Raw genomic sequence first — 18360 nt, 5'->3', positions numbered from 1 at the left:
GAGTGCTGCTTGCGCAATGACTACTAATGAAATATTCATGCTACTACAGCCAAATTCACCTTCTCTCAAGATCAAGGTTGTGCTAGCAGCATGTTCCATTTGTGATGCTTTTGCTTAACTCCAAAAGCTACTAATTCGCTTTTAATCATTTTAGTTTCTTCAAGCTTACTTCGCTCTTGTTGTTACCTTCTCAAAAAAAAAAAACAAGGCTTACTTCTCTCTCGTAATTGCTTTAGAAAGTTAGAATGTCTAGGGACATACATGTTCCTATTTGACTTGGGCAAATTTGCGGTCTCACTTCTTACGGGAATTCACCTTCAATTATAAATGGCATGTGCATAGTTGGACTTTAATGGAGGAGGTTCCACTTCGCTGGTTTTTACGGTTTATAAAGAATCATTTGCTTTTTATCAAAAACAAGTTTCTATTGCACGTCCCGTCAAACTCAAGGTGGTCTAACAACTTCAGTTTGCAAATAAAAAATAGAAATTCAAGTTGAGTATGTTGGAAAAAATTACTGTTGAAGGAACAGTAATTTGGATAGTATTATTGAAATAGTATTGCCAGAACAAAATTGACTTGGTGTTGCCAGAAGACTAAGTCGTGGCGCTACCATAAAATCATGAGATATGACCAAACTTGAAGACATGTATGATGATATGACGCTAGCTTGGCCATGATAGTTTCTTTTCTGCACAAGGACATGACACTAATGGGGATGAAGTGGTTGTTGACTCAAAAGGTCAGCTGACGTGGGCTTCTAACTGGAACAATGTAGACTACTGACTTGACCTGTCAACTGACTTATATTGCTAATGTGATATGTTGGCTGACATAGTTTCATAACTAGACAAATGTGTAGTATTGACTTGTGGGTCAAATGAGGTGGGAGGGTAACATTAGCCCTTGACAATTCATGTTGCATGAGGCACGTAGAATAAACCACGGAAAAAGATGTTGGAAAACATGGTAGGAAATGGACCAGAATAGTAATGTTATATAAAGAGAGAAAAAACTTTGGTTGGGCGACGATGTAAAGCCTCCTCCAGTAAGCGAACGTTAATTGGGTCTCTACAAAGATCATTGAAACTTAGATACCATGTGAAAAGCAAAGAGAGGAGAGAAAATCTCTGCATGCAAGAGAGCTCCTTATACAGAAGTTGAGTTACATGAATAAGGAAAGTTTCCTAGTTTGTTGGAAATTTCACTTATTAGACATGATCATTAGGAACATTCGACAAAATATTGTAGTGGTTCTGTTGAATTCCAATAACACGCAAATTGGACCTCTTTGGGAAAAAAAGAAACACACAGAAATTAGCAGTAAAAACAACTCAGAATAAGTGATTTTTGAAAAGATTTTGTCTACAAATGTTTTCAAAGTACAGGTAAGTGGGATTTACTTTTCTAATGAACTGTAAGATGCTCTATCTTGAAGGCAAATGTAACATAACTTCAATATTTTCTCTAAAAGCATCACATCTCATATTCAACAACAATCCCAAGCAAGTTGGGGTCGGCTATAATCCTTACTACTGATGTTTCTCCATTTACATTCATCTAAGTCCTTAAAAAAATAAAAAAAAATGTACTAGAAGTTCTCTATAATTTTTACTAGCATATAAATGTCTGACGGGACTAGAACAGTGTTATCAAAAACAAAAAGCGCAAAAAAAATCTAAGGTCTGTTGGGGCTTTAAGCGCAAAGTGCAAATAAATTGTGGGCTTTAATGAAGAAAGGCGCAAATGGAGAGAAACTACAAATATGTATGTGTAGTCCAAGGCTAATATCTATAAGCATGAATACCAAATATATGGACAAAGAAATTGAAGAAATTTTACAATAAAGTGAAATATCAATTGTTTAGTATTGCCTCTTTAGGATTACGCTCATTGGCAAGGAAAAATATGCCTTAGAGCCTTGATGACAGTATTGAAGCGCCCGCTAAGCGAGATGAAGCGCTCAACATGTTTTGAGCCTCGCTTCAGGGCTTAAGCGCGCCTTTGATAACACTGGACTAGAAGGCTCCTTGAAAACATTGGACCTAGAGTGATGTACTCTAAAATTTAATCCAACTAATTGGTATCACCTATATGAATTTTTTCTCCCTTTGTGCTCCATTTTACGTCTGTATTTTTCAAGAGATTGTTGGTTTTTTGAGACAAATTTCCTTCCATGTATTTTTAGATCTATCTCGTCACCTTCAATAACCATAATTTGGCGGGACTGTATGGAGGTCAACTTAGGACATGATATATGTTATGGACTCATTTGTGGTACGTGTCTATGCTAGGCGCAATAAGTGAATTCAGTACTTCAATAGACTCAAGGTGGGACGTGTCTATGCTAGGCGCAATAAGTGAATTCAGTACTTCAATAGACTCAAGTCTCTTATTTTAGTTGTTATTTATTTTCTGTTTAATTATCTTCTAGAATAGGCTTCTCTACGTATTTCTGCTTTTAAGAAGCCTAAATTATAGGTTTCCTAATCTTGTACTAAGTCTAGTCCTATTTAACGGAAACAAAAAGAATAAAACCCTAAGCCACCTTTTATCAGAAAAACTACGAGGATTAGAGTTCCCCTAACGAGCTCTAAGGTTTCAAACTCCCTTCCACTAGTTTGATTGTTTATTCACAATAGGTAGATCAAGGAATCGAAATAAGGAAAAGGGAAAATCATTGAATTGAATTTTCCAGTTAATCGCCCTATGACATGATCTATACAGTTACAGCGGGACCTTAACAAATTGGTACCAGAACCAAACACGATGGGCGATTCTAGCAAGAACGAAGAATTGAAATCTTTACTACAAGAGGCACAAGTTGTGAATGACACTAGGGTTGCGGAAGTGGAGAGAAGGTTGGGTAGCCAGATGCAACAACTATCGCTTCAATTGGAGGAGTTGATTTCTGGACTGAATCGTAGCACTAATAAGGACGTTGATGGAACTGCTAGCAACCACAATTCATTGGGACAAACTCAACTGAAGCAAACTAATTTTCAGCCACTTACCAGAATGGGGTGGTTCCCAGATATACCAAACTGGATTTTCCTTCTTCTGATGGTTCTACAGATTCATTAATTTGGCTGCATCGATGCGAGAAGTTTTTCTCTAATAAGCATACACATGAGGAAGACAAGATGGCATTAGCTACATTCCATATGCTAGGTAAGGCACAATTATGGTACCATCAGCTAGAGATTGAGAATCCTTCCATGATTTTGGTATAATTGAAGGATTGTTGCACTCTCCGTTTCGGACCACCCGCCCGAAGCAATCCCCTGGGAGAGCTGGTCAACTTGAAACAAACAGACTCAGTTGATGAATACTGATGACTGTTCCAGGAACGCTTGGCACGAGCAAGCAAGGATGTTCGCATTGATCAACAAGTAAGCTTGTTCACTGTTGGGTTGGCTGATTACGTCCGGCAAGATGTGGAACTACAGGACCCACCAGATTTGCCTCATGCTATGAATTTAGCTAGGGCATTTGAAAAGAAACAAATAATGTTGAAGGAAGTAACGACACGAAAAGGGGCTTGGCAGAGCAATAAGAACAATTTTTCTCCCAACATGGCAACTTCTGCACCTCCACTTTCGACGGCAGCATTGCATTAGGGGGAAATAAAGAAGCAAAATCAGTAAGTTCATCAACCCCTTTCATAAAAAATTATCCAGAGCAAAATGACAGAACGAAGGGCAAAGGGCTTATGCTATAATTGTGACGACCCTTACACGGTTGGGCATCAATATAAGAAACTTTTTTGGCTGGAGTTGGCGGATTCCGGAAACTACCGCTGAAGTTAAGTCCGAACCTGCTATTTCTTTGCATGCCATTATAGGTAAAAAAAAGTGCAAACACCATACAGGTAAGGGCCGTTATACGAAAGCAATCACCGGTGGGTTTGGTAGATTCTGGAAGTGCACTTAACTTTATCAGTTTAACAACTACCCAACGCTTAAACATACATCCTCAATTTCAGTCAAGTGTTACTGTTTCAGTTGCTAATGATGATAAGGTTCAAAGCAAAGGAATGTGCCAAACAATATCATTTTCCATTAATAATACTGTTTTTATTGCTGACTTCACTATTATTCCTTTGCCTGACTTTGATATGGTGCTAGGTGTTAAATGGTTACGAACCTTGGGGCCAATCCTTTGGGACTTCGCTACACTCACCATGAGTTTTGTTTTAAATGACGATCAAATTGTCTTGCGAGGTCACCAACCTTGCACCATTTATCAACTCCATTTACTTCAAGATTCAGACGAGTTTTGCTGCAAATTGGAGGAATTGTTCGCTGAATTTGCTGATTTATTTCACGAACCTTCAGGGCTGCCCCCTTTATGAAATTGTGATCGCTGAATTTCTTTGGAACCTGGAACTGGACCAGTGGTTGTGCGACCCTATAGTTATCCACATTTCCAGAAGGATGAGATTGAAAGACAATGCAATAAACAACAAGGGATCGTTTGGCCTAGTAGATCACTGTTTTCATCACCAGTTTTACTGGTCAAGAAGCATGATGGTACTTGGCGATTTTGTGTCGATTATCAGGAGCTTAATGCCAAAACTATCAAGGACAAGTTCCCTATTCCTGTGGTGGAGGAACTATTAGAGGAATTGTATGGATCCAAGTACTTCGTAAAGCTGGATCTAAAATCTGGTTATCATCAAGTTCGTATGAATCCACCAGATATTGATAAATCAGCTTTTCGCACACATCATGAGCATTTTGAATTTCTTGTCTTGTCTCTTGGATTGTCCAATGCTCCTTCAAGGTTCCAAGCACTCATGAACTGTTGAACGATGTCTTCACCTATGCAAGTTTGTGTTGGTTTTCTTCGACGATATTTTAATCTATAGCAAGACATGAGAGGATCATTTGTATCATTTGCGTGTGGTTTTGACTTAATGCGTGCCCATCATCTCTATCTGAAACAATCAAAGTGCTCCTTTGGTGAAACCCAAGTAGCATATCTTGGTCATGTGATTTCTGCAACAGGTGTGTCAGTAGATGTAAGCAAAATACAAGCAATTACAGACTGGCCTCAACCACAATCAATTACTTCTTTGAGGGGATTTTGGGTTTAACTGGATACTACCGCCGATTTATAAGGGATTATGTGTTATTGGCAGCACAATTGACATGCATGCTTAAATGGAACTCTTTCCACCGGAGTGACGAGGCACTGACTCCTTGTACTGAATTAAAAAAAGCACTTGTTGCTACCCCTGTATTGCAATTGCCGAATTTTGAGGAAAACTTTATTGTGGAGTGCGATGCTTCTGGTGGGGGTATTGGGGTTGTTCTTCAACAAAACAACCATCCAATTGCTTTTTTCAACCGACAGTTGGTGGAGCGCCACCACAAATTTAGTGGCCTACGAGCGAGAATTGATTGGGTTAGCCACGACTGTACAACATTGGCATCCATACCTCTGGGGGAGAGCCTTTCTTATACATATTGACCACTATATTCTAAAGTATTTGCTTGAACAACAGATTAACACTTCCTCCCAACAACACTGGATTACGAAACTTATGGGATTTGATTTTGTGTGGAATACCGTGCTGGCCATTTGAACAAGGCTGTTGATGTCTTGTGTAGGCGCTCAGCTGAAAGGGAGGTTTTGTATGCCATCAGCCAACCTCGCTCCTTGTTATTAGATGTTATTTGCGAAGAAGTTCAAAAATAATGAATCATTACAAAGAGATGGACAATGTTTGGTTTGTTCATGATGCTCTCATTCTTTATTAAGGTCGACTTTATTTGCTACCTTCTTCTCCCTTAATTGCAATGATCTTGTCTGGTTATCATGATTGTGCACATGAAAGGGTTCAGAAGACTTCAGAACGAGTGCACAATGTTTTTTATTGGAAAGCTTTGAAGTCCAACATTGCTGAATATGTGGCAGCTTGTCCGATTTGGCAATGCCACAAGAGTGAAAATCTAAGTCTAACTGGGTTGCTTCAGCCCTTGACACTTCCTTCGCAGATTTGGGCTGATATCTCCATGGACTTCATTGATGGGCGACCTAAGGTTTGGGGGAAAACGATTTTGTTTGTGGTGGTGGATCGGTTTTCAAAATTTGCCCATTTCATCCCTATGGCACATCCTTGTAAGTGGCACATTCTTTTTAAAAAAAATATTGTGCATTTACATGGGTTGCCAGAATCTATTACTAGTGATAGGGATGTAGTTTTCACCCGTCACTTTTGGAGGAAACTTTTTCGTTTGTGCGGGACTAAGCTTGCATTCTCTTCATCCTATCATCCTCAATCGGATGGCCAAACGAAGGTTGTCAACCACACTATTGAAATGTACTTGCGGTGTCTTGTGGGTGATCGTCCTCAACATTGGGTTGATTGCAGTGTTATCAAAAGCGAAAGCGCAAAAAAGTTCTAAGGTTTGTTGGGCTTTAAGCACAAAGCGTAAATAAAGCATGGGCTTTAATGAAGAAAGGCGCAAATAGAGAAAAACTACAAATTTGTATGTGTAGCCCAAGACTAATATCTATAAGCATGAATACCAAATATATGGACAAAGAAATTGAAGAAAATTTATGATAAAGTGAAATATCAATTGTTTAGTGTCACCTCTTCAGGATTACGCTCATTGGCGAGGAAAAGTATGCCTTAGAGCCTTGATGACAACACTGAAGCGCCCACTAAGTGAAGCGAAGCGCTCAACATGTTTTGAGCCTCGCTTCAGGATTTAAGCACGCTTTAAGCGCGCCTTTGATAACACTCCTTGATTGGATTCTTTGGGCAGAATATTGCTGCAATACTTCTTTTCATACAACTCTTCAAATTTCGCCATTCAAGGTCATCTATGGCCTCGAACCGCCAAGATTATTGTCTTATGTACCTAGTAGCCTCAGTTGCATCCAAACCAGCCCACTGAACCGAAACTTCCCATGTTCCACGGTTAAGGCTAGCACGCAAAACAAAACCTGGGGTTGGCACAACCCGACCATCAGTTGTAGGAGGTAATGCTGGTGTAGACACATGTGCTGCATCTTTCAAAGGCTTAAAAAGAGAAACATGAAAAACATTATGAAGCTTAGAATCTGCGAGCAACTTTAACTCATAAGCAACAATCCCAATGCGTTTCAAAATTGGAAATGGCCCATAAAACTTTGGAGAAAGTTTGTGGTGAAGCTGACCAGCAAGAGAACGTTATCTATAAGGCTACAAACGAAGCCAAACCAATGCTCCCGGTGCATATTTCACCTCTCGGTGCCCTTTATCATAATACTCTTTCATTCGAGATTGAGCCTGCTGTAATCGGGTCTTAATTTCTGCCAAAACCACATCTCGGTCAAGCAAGGCTTGATCAAGTGCCTCTACTCAAGCAGACCTAGGGAATGTGTAGCCCGGTTTCGGCAAGTTTATCCTGAATTTGCGCTTGAGGACATGCTCTTTCTTCCACTGGAGGGTGATATTATGGACTCATTTGTGAGACGTGTCTATGCTAGACACAATAAGTAAATTCAATATTTCAATAGGCTTAGGTCTCTTATTTTAGTTATTTATTTTTTGTTTAATTATTTTCTAGAATAGGTATCTCTACGTACTTCTGTTTTTAAGAAGTATAAATTATAAGTTTCCTACTCTTGTAATAAGTTATAAGTCTAGTCCTATTTAACAGAAATGAAAGGAATAAAACCCTAAGCCACCTTTTGTCAAGAAACTACAAAGGATTGGAGTTCTCCCGAACGAGCTCTAAGGTTTCAAACTCCCTTCGACGAGTTTGATTGTTTATTCACAATAGGTAGATTAAGGAATCGAAATAAGGAAAAAAGGCCAGTTAATCTCCCTATGACACGATCTATATCGCGGGACCTTAACATTATACCAACTCAAGCAACATTTGTCATTATTTCCTCAATGTGTGCTACTTGCGCCTTCTGCCGAATGTGGTCATTTTTAATCTTGTCAAATCTTGTATGACCACACATCTACCTTAGCATTCGCATCTCCGACAGTTCATCTTGTGGATATGTTGGACTTTAGAGGCCCAACGTTCACTCCTGTATAACATTGCTGGTTTTATAACTTTTCTATAGAACTTGCCGTTCAGTTTAGTGGAGCTCTCAATTGTTGCCTTTGACTCTGCTGTATGTTGCAGTTCATACCAACTATTGGAATTTGATTGGGTGTCTCATGTTGAAAGTATACTGTGACGTGTATTGTGCATACAAATCCTCTGTTATTTATGTTGCAGTTCATTCCCTATAGTGAAATTTGTTTAGGAGTCTCACGTTTAGGTGTACTGCTGTGTGTTGTGTATACAGATCATCTGTAATTTATTTATATTCTGTGGTCTTATTTTAAGATATACAACAATGTAACTAACATTTCGATTTACTAGAAGCCTACAACAGCAGATTATGTTTCATGTTAGGCAGCAGACTGGTTTTTGGTTCTTTTTCCACAATTCAATGTATGATATAAATTTTTTAAGCCCTTTTCTTTTATGAGGAAGAGCTGTGGAATTGATCATGTGATTTTCTTTACTAAAGCATGCTATCTCTATTTTCTGACTTTTGAAATTTGAGCGTTTTCTTGTAGAATGTGTGTTTCATGCTTCCCCCACTGCTGGGTTTGCTGTTAGATTGTGCCCAAAAAAGTGATCAGTCTGTAGTTGCCATCTCTCTTGGTGCATTAGTGCATCTTATTGAAGTTGGTGGACACCAATTTAGTTACAATGATTGGGATACCTTGCTGGAAAGCATCAGGTGCAATTCCACTTTTATTAAGTTGTCTGATCTTTCTTTATTCTTTCTGGTTGGCTATTTTGTGCTTATGATATAGTTGGTCTATTGTATGTACCAGAAATGCTTCATATGCAACGCAACCCCTTGAACTTCTCAATGATTTGGGTTTTGAGAACTCAAAGCATCATACAGTGTTGGTAAGAAATCTATAGATCATAACTGCTGATAATGAATCCCCAACTTTTGCTAATATTGAGTCATTGGATAATATCAGCATAACATTGCTGAAAATGGAAATGGTGGTGGCCATTCATCAGACTTGCTGGACGACAATCATGGAACGGACTGCCCTGCTGATTTGAATGAAACAGGAGGTTGCCACTGAGAAAATTATCCATTTTTATTGTTTCCTAATGGAATTATATTGCAAATTAAAGAGAAATGTTTTTATAGGTATGCCCTCACCTTCTGGGAGATTAGAGAAACCTACTGTTCCAGAAGGTCTTGAGCGTAGTCAAACAATAGGACAGAAAATTATGGGAAATATGATGGACAACCGCTTCATCAGAAGTTTCACCTCTAAACCAAAGATTCAGGTGTCTGATAATTTACCACCTTCACCATCAAAGGTATTGCGTCATTTTGGGCTAATTTGCTGTCCTCACTGTTGTATGTAAATTGGAAATGTTTAAGAAAAAAGTTTATTTGTCAAAATCCAGTGAACAATGGAGCCCACGAGGTTTTTCTTAATAAAATTCTCAAATTAGAAATCCCTTTCTTATGAACTTAACAACATATTAAGTACATAATTCAGGTTTTCGTTGGTCACTATGTTAATGCACATGTATGCAGACCTGTCTCTGTTAACACGAAGCTCACATGCGATACCAATATGATGTGTTATGTGATGGTTAATAGTGAGATTTTCTGTAAATCTGCAAATAAGTTGTCATTTACTCACTAATATACTCTTATAATACAAAGGGCTATTGTTCCGTTTACTGCATTAATCAAGATTTTTTTCTCTAGTCAAACTACGATATTCAGTTAGGAGAGTTCTTAACAGTATATGTTATATTGATATCCTTTCTTATCAAAAAGAGGATGATTCTAATGTTTCAAGAAGTATCCTGCCAAAGGTGTTTTGTTTTTCTTTTCTCACATTTTCTAAAGGGAATACTTCCAATGGATGTCTTATTTGATATCCTTTCTTGTATCTTCAACATTCCAAGAAAGTATTGTAAAGGGTGAATATGTTTGTTACATTTGTTATTGCAATGCAATAGTAACTTTTTTGCTTACCTATTTTACACTTCGATTGGGTATATCATTTTCTGTTATTTTGATTTGTTTCTGCTGTTTGCTACTCTATCTGATGTATAGTTATTACCTGATGATACGGAGCCTGAGGCAAGAGATGAGGATGAAAGTTCAATGTTGGCTACTATTAGGAGCAAATGCATCACACAGTTGCTACTTCTCAGCGCTATTGATAGCATTCAGGTATTGCTCATGCTAGTATAGATTGTCTTTCCAGTGCTAGTATAGAAATCATTGGAGCTGTTGCAAATTGCAATATCTTCTGGTATTGATAAAATATATGTTTTGATGCTTAGTTGACAACAATCTGGTAAAACAATCCTCTCTTTACCAGTCATCGACTACCCTTATTTTGTTCCCTGTCAGATTACAATTATATGGCTCAGAGAACTTCAAGTGCCATTTCTGTATTATAGTCTTATAGAGGTGATAAAGGTCTTGCTTGATTCAAATTTGTAGTTTCCACGTTCGTTGTCAAACATTGCAGTTTCCATATTTAAATTTACCCTCAATGTGTAATGGTACCTCATTTGTAAGACAGCTCTTTCAGGTATTTTTATGAGCACATACATATTGATTTGCTGTTTTACTATTTTTTTGTTGGAAATCTCACCACTTTTGAGGATAAAATTTTCGGGAAATCAATAAAGCTAAGGGGTGGAATTTCTTTTTGAAGTATAATCATTCAATGTTTTCTAATTCCCCCCAAAATGAAAAAATGTGCCAAATATTGCATCGAATATGGTTTTTCTTCTTTCCCAATATATGGCACCATAGAGGGTTGTGTGCAATAGAAACTATTGAAGAAAATGAGAGAAGAAATCATCTCTGAATCGAATGATCCTTAAATCTTGATGAGTGAAAAATGGCAATACCTAAATGGAAATGATCTTATACTATTTACATGGACCCTTCACTTGGCTTGAAATGCCTTCATTGAATGGGTGCGGGCACTGATTCTTCAGAATTGGCTATTATTTAGCAAAAAGCTGCACCTGTAGATTTATAATACATAAATAAAACTTTTAGATTTCTATTTTTTCATTTAGAAAATAACCAAACTCGTATAGAACAGCTAAATTTCCGTCGTGTATTATATTCGGGGATTGACATTTGGAATGATGAAAGAGCATTGGTTCAACTTTAAATTATATTATAGATACAAAAGTTGTGCAATATTTCAGTCCGTCCAGCTGGCTTGTCCTAACCTTGCCCCATTTTGCATGGCAATAGCTGATTGTATATGGGATTTAAAGGCTTTCTAATTATATTAGTTTTTGGATTTTGCCCTTATTTTCCCCTGAAGAATGATTAAATTACAATTCCCTATTATTAGGGTGAAATTGGAATTAGTTATTTGTATATGAAAAGTTGTTATAGTTTGTTAATCACTCACTAGGACTTTGATTTATCTTCTGATTGCAATGTATCATTTAAGTCATTAACTGAATAAACTGATTCAGACAAGACATTTTATATTTAAAAAATCTGGTAAGTCATAATTTTTGAATTTTTAATTACAAGTTAGGTGCAACACGTCTTTTGGTAGCAATCAATTTAGATAATGGAAGGAACAAGAAACTTAAAAGCATTCACAACTTAAAAGAGTTTTGAACAGATTGACTACTTAAGAGTTTTGACAGACATGCATAGGAAGACCGCTTGTAAACCTGCTATGATCTTGCCTATTATATGATGTGAGAACTGTGTGAATATACTGCATTCTGAACATGATGGAGTGTCTTCTTGGCAGCTGTAGCTATTACCTATAGTTTGTTTTCGAGTGGCAGTCTTTTTTTTTCATCGGAGTGGGACTCTCTGGATTTCAGATTTCAGTTCCATGAGCCACTTTGACCATAAAGCAAACTTTGTAGTGCATTTGTGAAAATATTTTTGTGCTCTTATTTCTCCTATTTGATGTGTTTCAAACATGCAGAAGAAATACTGGAACAAGTTGAAGCCATTACACAAGATAGCTATAATGGACATTTTGTTCTCTGTGTTAGAGTTTGCTGCATCATATAATTCTTATTCCAATCTCAGATTGCGGATGCGCCAAATACCTGCTGAAAGGTTGGCATCAGTTCCTATGTTATTTCCACAAATTCTTGTTCTCCTCCCGTTAAACCTATATTTCTCAAATTGCTAGCATCTTGTGTGTTGATTTAGCTAATTGTTGGACAGGCCACCATTTAATCTTCTCCGGCAGGAATTAGCAGGGACTTCCATCTATCTTGATATCTTACAAAAGACAACAGATGGGATTAATTCTATAAGGGAAGAATCAACTGAGACCACAGTTGCTCAGAAGGGAAATAGTTTCATGAATAATGATGCAGCTCCTAACGATAAGTTTCAACAGTCGGGATCAATTGAAGAAGATAAGTTTCAACAAATTGCAGAAGAGAAACTGGTGTCATTTTGTGGACAGGTTCTGAGGGAGGCATCTGACTTCCAGTCCTGCACGGCGGAGAGTGCTAATATGGATGTTCATCGAGTTCTGGAATTGCGTTCTCCGATCATTGTTAAGGTAGGGAGTGCACGATTTCTTGAAGTTTCTAGTTTTGTCTTTATTGTCAATTAACTGCTTTCAATAAATTTTTGCAGTAATATTTAGTAGCTCACTTATAGTAAACCACTTTTTTTCCCTTTGTAAGTTGTAAAGATACATAACTATTGATACATAATTGAACAAATGGAAGTGTCCTTTATAGTATTTTAAGCTTTTAGATGAGGTGGTCACACAATTTAACGTGGTAGCAGAGCAGAGAGGTTTTAGGTTCAAGTCCTATTGCCACCACCATTAACAAAGAGTATTTCTGCACGCTTGGTCGAATAAAAAGAATTAGGCTTTCACATGAGGGCGTGTGTTAAGAAATAAGTGGAAGTGTCCCCGCTCTAATAGTTTACGCTTTTGGATGATGAAGTCAAGTCACACGATTCAACAAGAAACGCGTTTTATGATTTTGCAATATATGGTTACGTTGGTAGTGCCACAACCGAGATAGAGGTTTAGAATTATTTCTCAGCCAACACGCTCTAATTTATGATGTACAACTCTGAGATCCTTGCTAGGGTATCTACTCATCAATTAATCCAAACTTGGAAGATGCTGCTTCTCATACCAAAGTTGAATGTTTTGCTCACATTACCAATTATGTTAACCCAATTGACCATCAGTCTTTGTCAGCGTCATTTCCTTTATTGTTAAGATATTATAACCTTGAAATAATTGTGGTTTCTAATGGTACTTGTTTCCTTTTGGACATATTTCTCATTTTTTAACAGAAAAATGTTGTGTTGGAAAAATAGAGCCCTGTTCCTCACTTCCTATCAAAATCATTGAAACTCTCATTTTGAAGATTTTATTTCATTCTGAATTTCTTTTCTCCTTCTGACGTAATTATTGTTTTAAAATCATGAGGTACTGATGCATTGATGGTACTTCTTGGTTTGTGCTGGATTGTCACTCTTCTGAGTTCCGCCATACATTAAATTTATGTTTGCTTCTCTGGAGTTTTGGAATTCATACAATTGGATTCTGATTTCAGTAGTGGTTTCTTGATTTCTCATGCATCATCTTATTCTAATTGTCTTTCAGGTGCTGAAGGGTATGTGCTTTATGAACAGCCAAATATTCAGGAGTCACCTTAGAGAGTTCTATCCTTTGATTACTAAACTTGTATGCTGTGATCAGGTAATCTCATCCCTAAAATGTTAATATACAAAAGAAGTAAATTAATTTCTAAATATTAGCTCTGACTTAAGAAGTGCATTCTGCAATGGCACACATTGATTGTAATGTAACCCTTTGTGCTTTAGTTTATTGCAAAGGATCAACCTACTCCTGTTCAAGTTAAATTTTATCATATAGAAATAGAACTTGTAGCAATGAATTTATTACTCCCCATCGCAAGTAATGTGACTCTTTCTGTTTTGGTTTATTGGAGAAGATCCACCTCCTGCTTCTGAAGATAAATTGGATTATATAGAACTAAAACTTATAGCAATGAATTTCTTTGTTTTCAACCATGATTTCCATTGAACATCATACCTTTTTCTGTAACGCCTTAGACAAAAGACAAGAGAGATGCTGCGTATATAAGGAAGCAAAGCCTTAGACCCTAGTTTCACGTTTTAAAGCCATGCAAGCCTAGGCTATATATATATATCTATATATATGTCCTATTAACTCAAACATAATAGCCAGTTAGAGGTTTCTTTCTTGGCTCTGCATACTTCAACGTCTCACCTGCATTTATTTATTCAATCTTTAATTTAGGCTTGACAGGGTATGATCCTTTGTTTATTCAATCTCTAACTAAGGATTGACTAAGTAGGAACCTTAGTCTCTAGGATCATTTGCATCCTTCTTAAGGCTACCTATCAATGTTAGTTTTCATGATACACCGACTTCATGGTTTTGGCTGAAAAAGTAGGCTGTCAGAGGAACATTATTACATGTTTAAAAGTTTAATGATGTAAATGCAGCAAACTGTAGTTGTGGAGGGGGGGGGGGGAGGGGATGCTGTTTCTTTAACATTAAGGACTTGTTGCAGTTTATTTTATTTATTAATTCATCCTAGATAAGAATGCAAAAAAAGGGCTTCCAGCATGACTTTTCATGACTAGTACTACATGAATACTAGAAATTACTGCTAACTCAATGGTTGTGCCATCATAGAGTGCTATCATATTTCCTTTTTCTCCTTTCTTTTGGTGATGAAGTACATTACAGTACTACTGTAACTTTTATGAACATTACTCGTCAAACATGACAATATTAATTCATAGGCTTTAATTTTCTTTCTTTTGGGATCCTTTACCTCATTACAGTTCAACACTGACTTTTATAGGGTGCTTGTTAGAAGATATTTGGTTGGAGATCAAGCAAAAGTAAACTTACTGCTAATAAAATATTAATAAATGTATGGATTCTGATTCTCTAACTAAATTTAAATTAAAGGAAAAACAAACTGCTAACACAGATGATTTTTGTTGCCCTCTTTAAATATGTTATCATTCTTAGTAATTGAAGGAAGAAAGGGGGTCTTAGTAATTGACGAAGGGCAAAAAGTTAAAAGGTCTGGCACAAACTTCTATCCACTCTTCAGATTCTTCTTTTGGCCACAAGAAGAGTTAAATGTTGCCCTCTATTTTTTGCTTCTCCTAAGTGTGATTGGCTTACACTCACTCCCTCCCGTTCCATGCTTTAACCTTTAAGTTCAGTTTCCTGTTAATACTCACTTTCCTTTTTCTGCTTGCATGCTATTAAAGGTAATAGTTTATGTGGATGGTTGAGAGATCTAATAAATTGAATGGTTATGGCACAAGTATAATTTTCAAATTTTGATGTTAACCGTCGATTTCTGCAATTCCTATTGCTAACGGTCTTATTCTACTTCAGATGGATGTACGTGGATCCCTTGCAGATCTTTTTAACATGCAGTTGAACCCGCTGTTGGTTTAAGATGTATGGAGAGCCAAGTGAGACGGGATCTTCTTTGAAGAGCTTGGGAGGTTGGAGTAATAATTGGTGTACTGCTGTAATACTTTTCTCTACTGCTTTTCTCAGCATCTCATATTTTAGTAGTTTCTTCAGGTTAGATTTAAAGGCTTATAGAACAATCTCCCTCCTGTAACAGTTGGAATATGATCTCGTGCACACTTTATGGATGTACATCATTATTAAAATGACAATTTTGTAGGACTTGCAGAATTTAACTGCCTGGATTGCGCAAATTAGGCATGAATTTTATCAGGCTTAGTTGCTAGCGTGTGTCTGAGTTGCAGTCTTATGTATGTAAGAGGCCTAAGCATATTATAAAGTAACATTCCTATAGTGAGTCATTTATAGTGTATTATTTGAGTTCACTCTAATGTACAGGGTCTTGTCCCTATTCTTTTTTATCGGGTTAATAATGATATTGTGACTTTTTTGGATTCTTTCTCTCATCTTTCTATTGTTATATCTTAAAATATCTAAGGATGAGGTTACTTTTATCTTTTCCTTGTATCAAAAGACAGTTAAAGCTCTTCTAATTATTTTTGTAAGGTTTGGGACCCTTGCTCAACATAGAGTTCTAAAATCTGATGAACCCTCTTGCATCAGTAGGCGCTCTTTCAATATTTTTGGCCCTGAGTCATTGACCGTCATTTGACCTCACAGGGGAAGCCGGCACGATGATCTAGCCCCAAAAGCCCAAGAAATGGTGTGGTATAGCCACTTTTTAAAGTGGTATTTACTTTTTAGCCAGTGTTTTTAATATTGAGCAAAAATAGCCACTAATTTATTAAAATCGATACAAAGTCATTTTTACCTTTTCTTCATGAGTGATGTGTAAATATTAAGGACATGGTGTCCTTAATTTCATGAGTGTTGTGTAAATATTAAGGACAAACCATGTCTTAATATTTTACACATCACTCATGAAGTTAAGGACACTATGTCCTTAATATTTTACACATCACTCGTGAAGTTAAGGACACGTGTCCTTAATATTTACACAATACTCATAAAGTCAAGGACACTATGTCCTTAACATTTACAATGCACACATGAAGTTAAGGACACCATGTCCTTAACATTTATACTGCACATATGAAGTTAAGGACACGATGTCCTTAAGTTTAACAACAGAAGGTGCAAATGCAAGTTAAGGACATTATGTTTTTAACATTTACATTGCACACATGAAGTTAAGGACACTATGTCCTTAACATTTACGCTGCACATATGAAGTTAAGGACATGATGTCCTAAAGTTTAGTTGGAAATACAAGTTAAGGACATTAAGTCCTTGATATTTACATTGCACACATGAAGTTAAGGACACCACGTCCTTAACATTTATACTGTACATATGAAGTTAAGGACATGATGTCCTAAAGTTTAAATCCAAGTTAAGGACATTATGTCCTTAACATTTACATTGCACACATGAAGTTAAGGATACTATGTCCTTAACATTTACGCTGCACATATGAAGTTAAGGACATGATGTCCTAAAGTTTAAGAACAGAAGTTGCAAATACAAGTTAAGGACATTATGTCCTTAACATTTACATTGCACACATGAAGTTAAGGACACCACGTCCTTAATATTTACACTGCACATATGAAGTTAAGGACATGATGTCCTAAAGTTTAACAGCAGAAGGTGCAAGTACACGACACTTTGTCCTTAATATTTACACAACACTCATGAAGTTAAGGACACTATGTCCTTAATATTTACACAGCACCCATGGACACCACGTCCTTAACATTTACCTTGCACATATGAAGTTGAGGACATGATGTCCTAAAGTTTAACAGCAGAAGGTGCAAATACAAGACACTTTGTCCTTAATATTTACACAACACTCATGAAGTTAATGACATCATGTCCTTAATATTTTCACAATACCCATGTCTAGCACAAGGGTATTTTTGTCAGGGCGGGTAAAAATTTATTAAGTACTAGCTAAAGAGTAAATACATTTAAAATAATGGCTAAAAAGTAAAGACATCTCTAATTAGTGGCTATCTGTGCACTTCCCTCTACATGTGATGTTCATAAAATGTAAAAGGCTATTATCTCTTTTAGCCCTAGCCAGAAACTATTTACATTCGATAGCCGAAACAGTGTATAAAATTTATATAATTTTTTATATATAACATACAAAATGTATATATATATATATATATATATATATATATATATATATATATATATATATATATATATACATACATACATACATACATACATACATACATACATTATTATTTTGAGAGCACCTATATAATGTCATTTTCTCAAAATGATGGTAAACATGTAAGGGGTCGTTTGGTATGAGGTATAAGAAGGTATAGTGCTGATATAAAAATTTAATACCACCTTAATACTTTGTTTGGTTAGCAAACCTGGTATAAGTTATCCCGAGATTAAAATTAGTACCGGGATAACTTATACCTTGTAGAGGGTGGGGTAATTAGTACCAGGATAACTTATACTTCTTCTTAGAAATTATGCAGTTTTCATTTTTAATACAACATACCAAACAATGGATAAAAAATAATACCAGGATAACTAATCTCAGCATAACTAATCCCACCATAACTTATCCCGGCATAATTCAAACCAAACGACCCCTAATAGTAAATTAGAGCCCATTGTGGGGTGCAACCAATGTTATTATCTTTTTTATTGTATACAGCTTCGTGCAGCTTCCTTATTTGGCATCCCATAACTCAACTTGGATCCTCTGTTTTAGTGCATATTGGACCTGTAGCAGTTCTTGTATGTATTCAACAGTGGTAGTTTGAGCT

At 36.6% G+C, this 18360-nt stretch overlaps 1 protein-coding gene across 1 annotated transcript in view; it reads left to right on the top strand.

Moving 5' to 3' along the window:
- The window catches only part of LOC107761455 (brefeldin A-inhibited guanine nucleotide-exchange protein 5), a 43632-nt gene extending 27645 nt beyond the window's left edge, over positions 1–15987 (top strand). The window contains 9 exon segments of the mRNA XM_075242100.1: positions 8582–8748; positions 8846–8924; positions 9002–9101; positions 9181–9356; positions 10111–10230; positions 11984–12120; positions 12232–12577; positions 13649–13744; positions 15455–15987. Coding sequence (XP_075098201.1) covers positions 8582–8748; positions 8846–8924; positions 9002–9101; positions 9181–9356; positions 10111–10230; positions 11984–12120; positions 12232–12577; positions 13649–13744; positions 15455–15517 — 1284 coding nt within the window. The 3' untranslated portion in view covers positions 15518–15987.
- The last annotated feature ends 2373 nt before the right edge of the window (positions 15988–18360 follow it).

The sequence above is a fragment of the Nicotiana tabacum genome, chromosome 21, assembly GCF_000715075.1.
Source record: "Nicotiana tabacum cultivar K326 chromosome 21, ASM71507v2, whole genome shotgun sequence".
In the NCBI taxonomy this organism is placed as follows: domain Eukaryota; kingdom Viridiplantae; phylum Streptophyta; class Magnoliopsida; order Solanales; family Solanaceae; genus Nicotiana; species Nicotiana tabacum.
The sequence above is the reverse complement of the archived record's forward strand: the minus strand, read 5'-3'. Positions and strand labels throughout refer to the sequence as shown.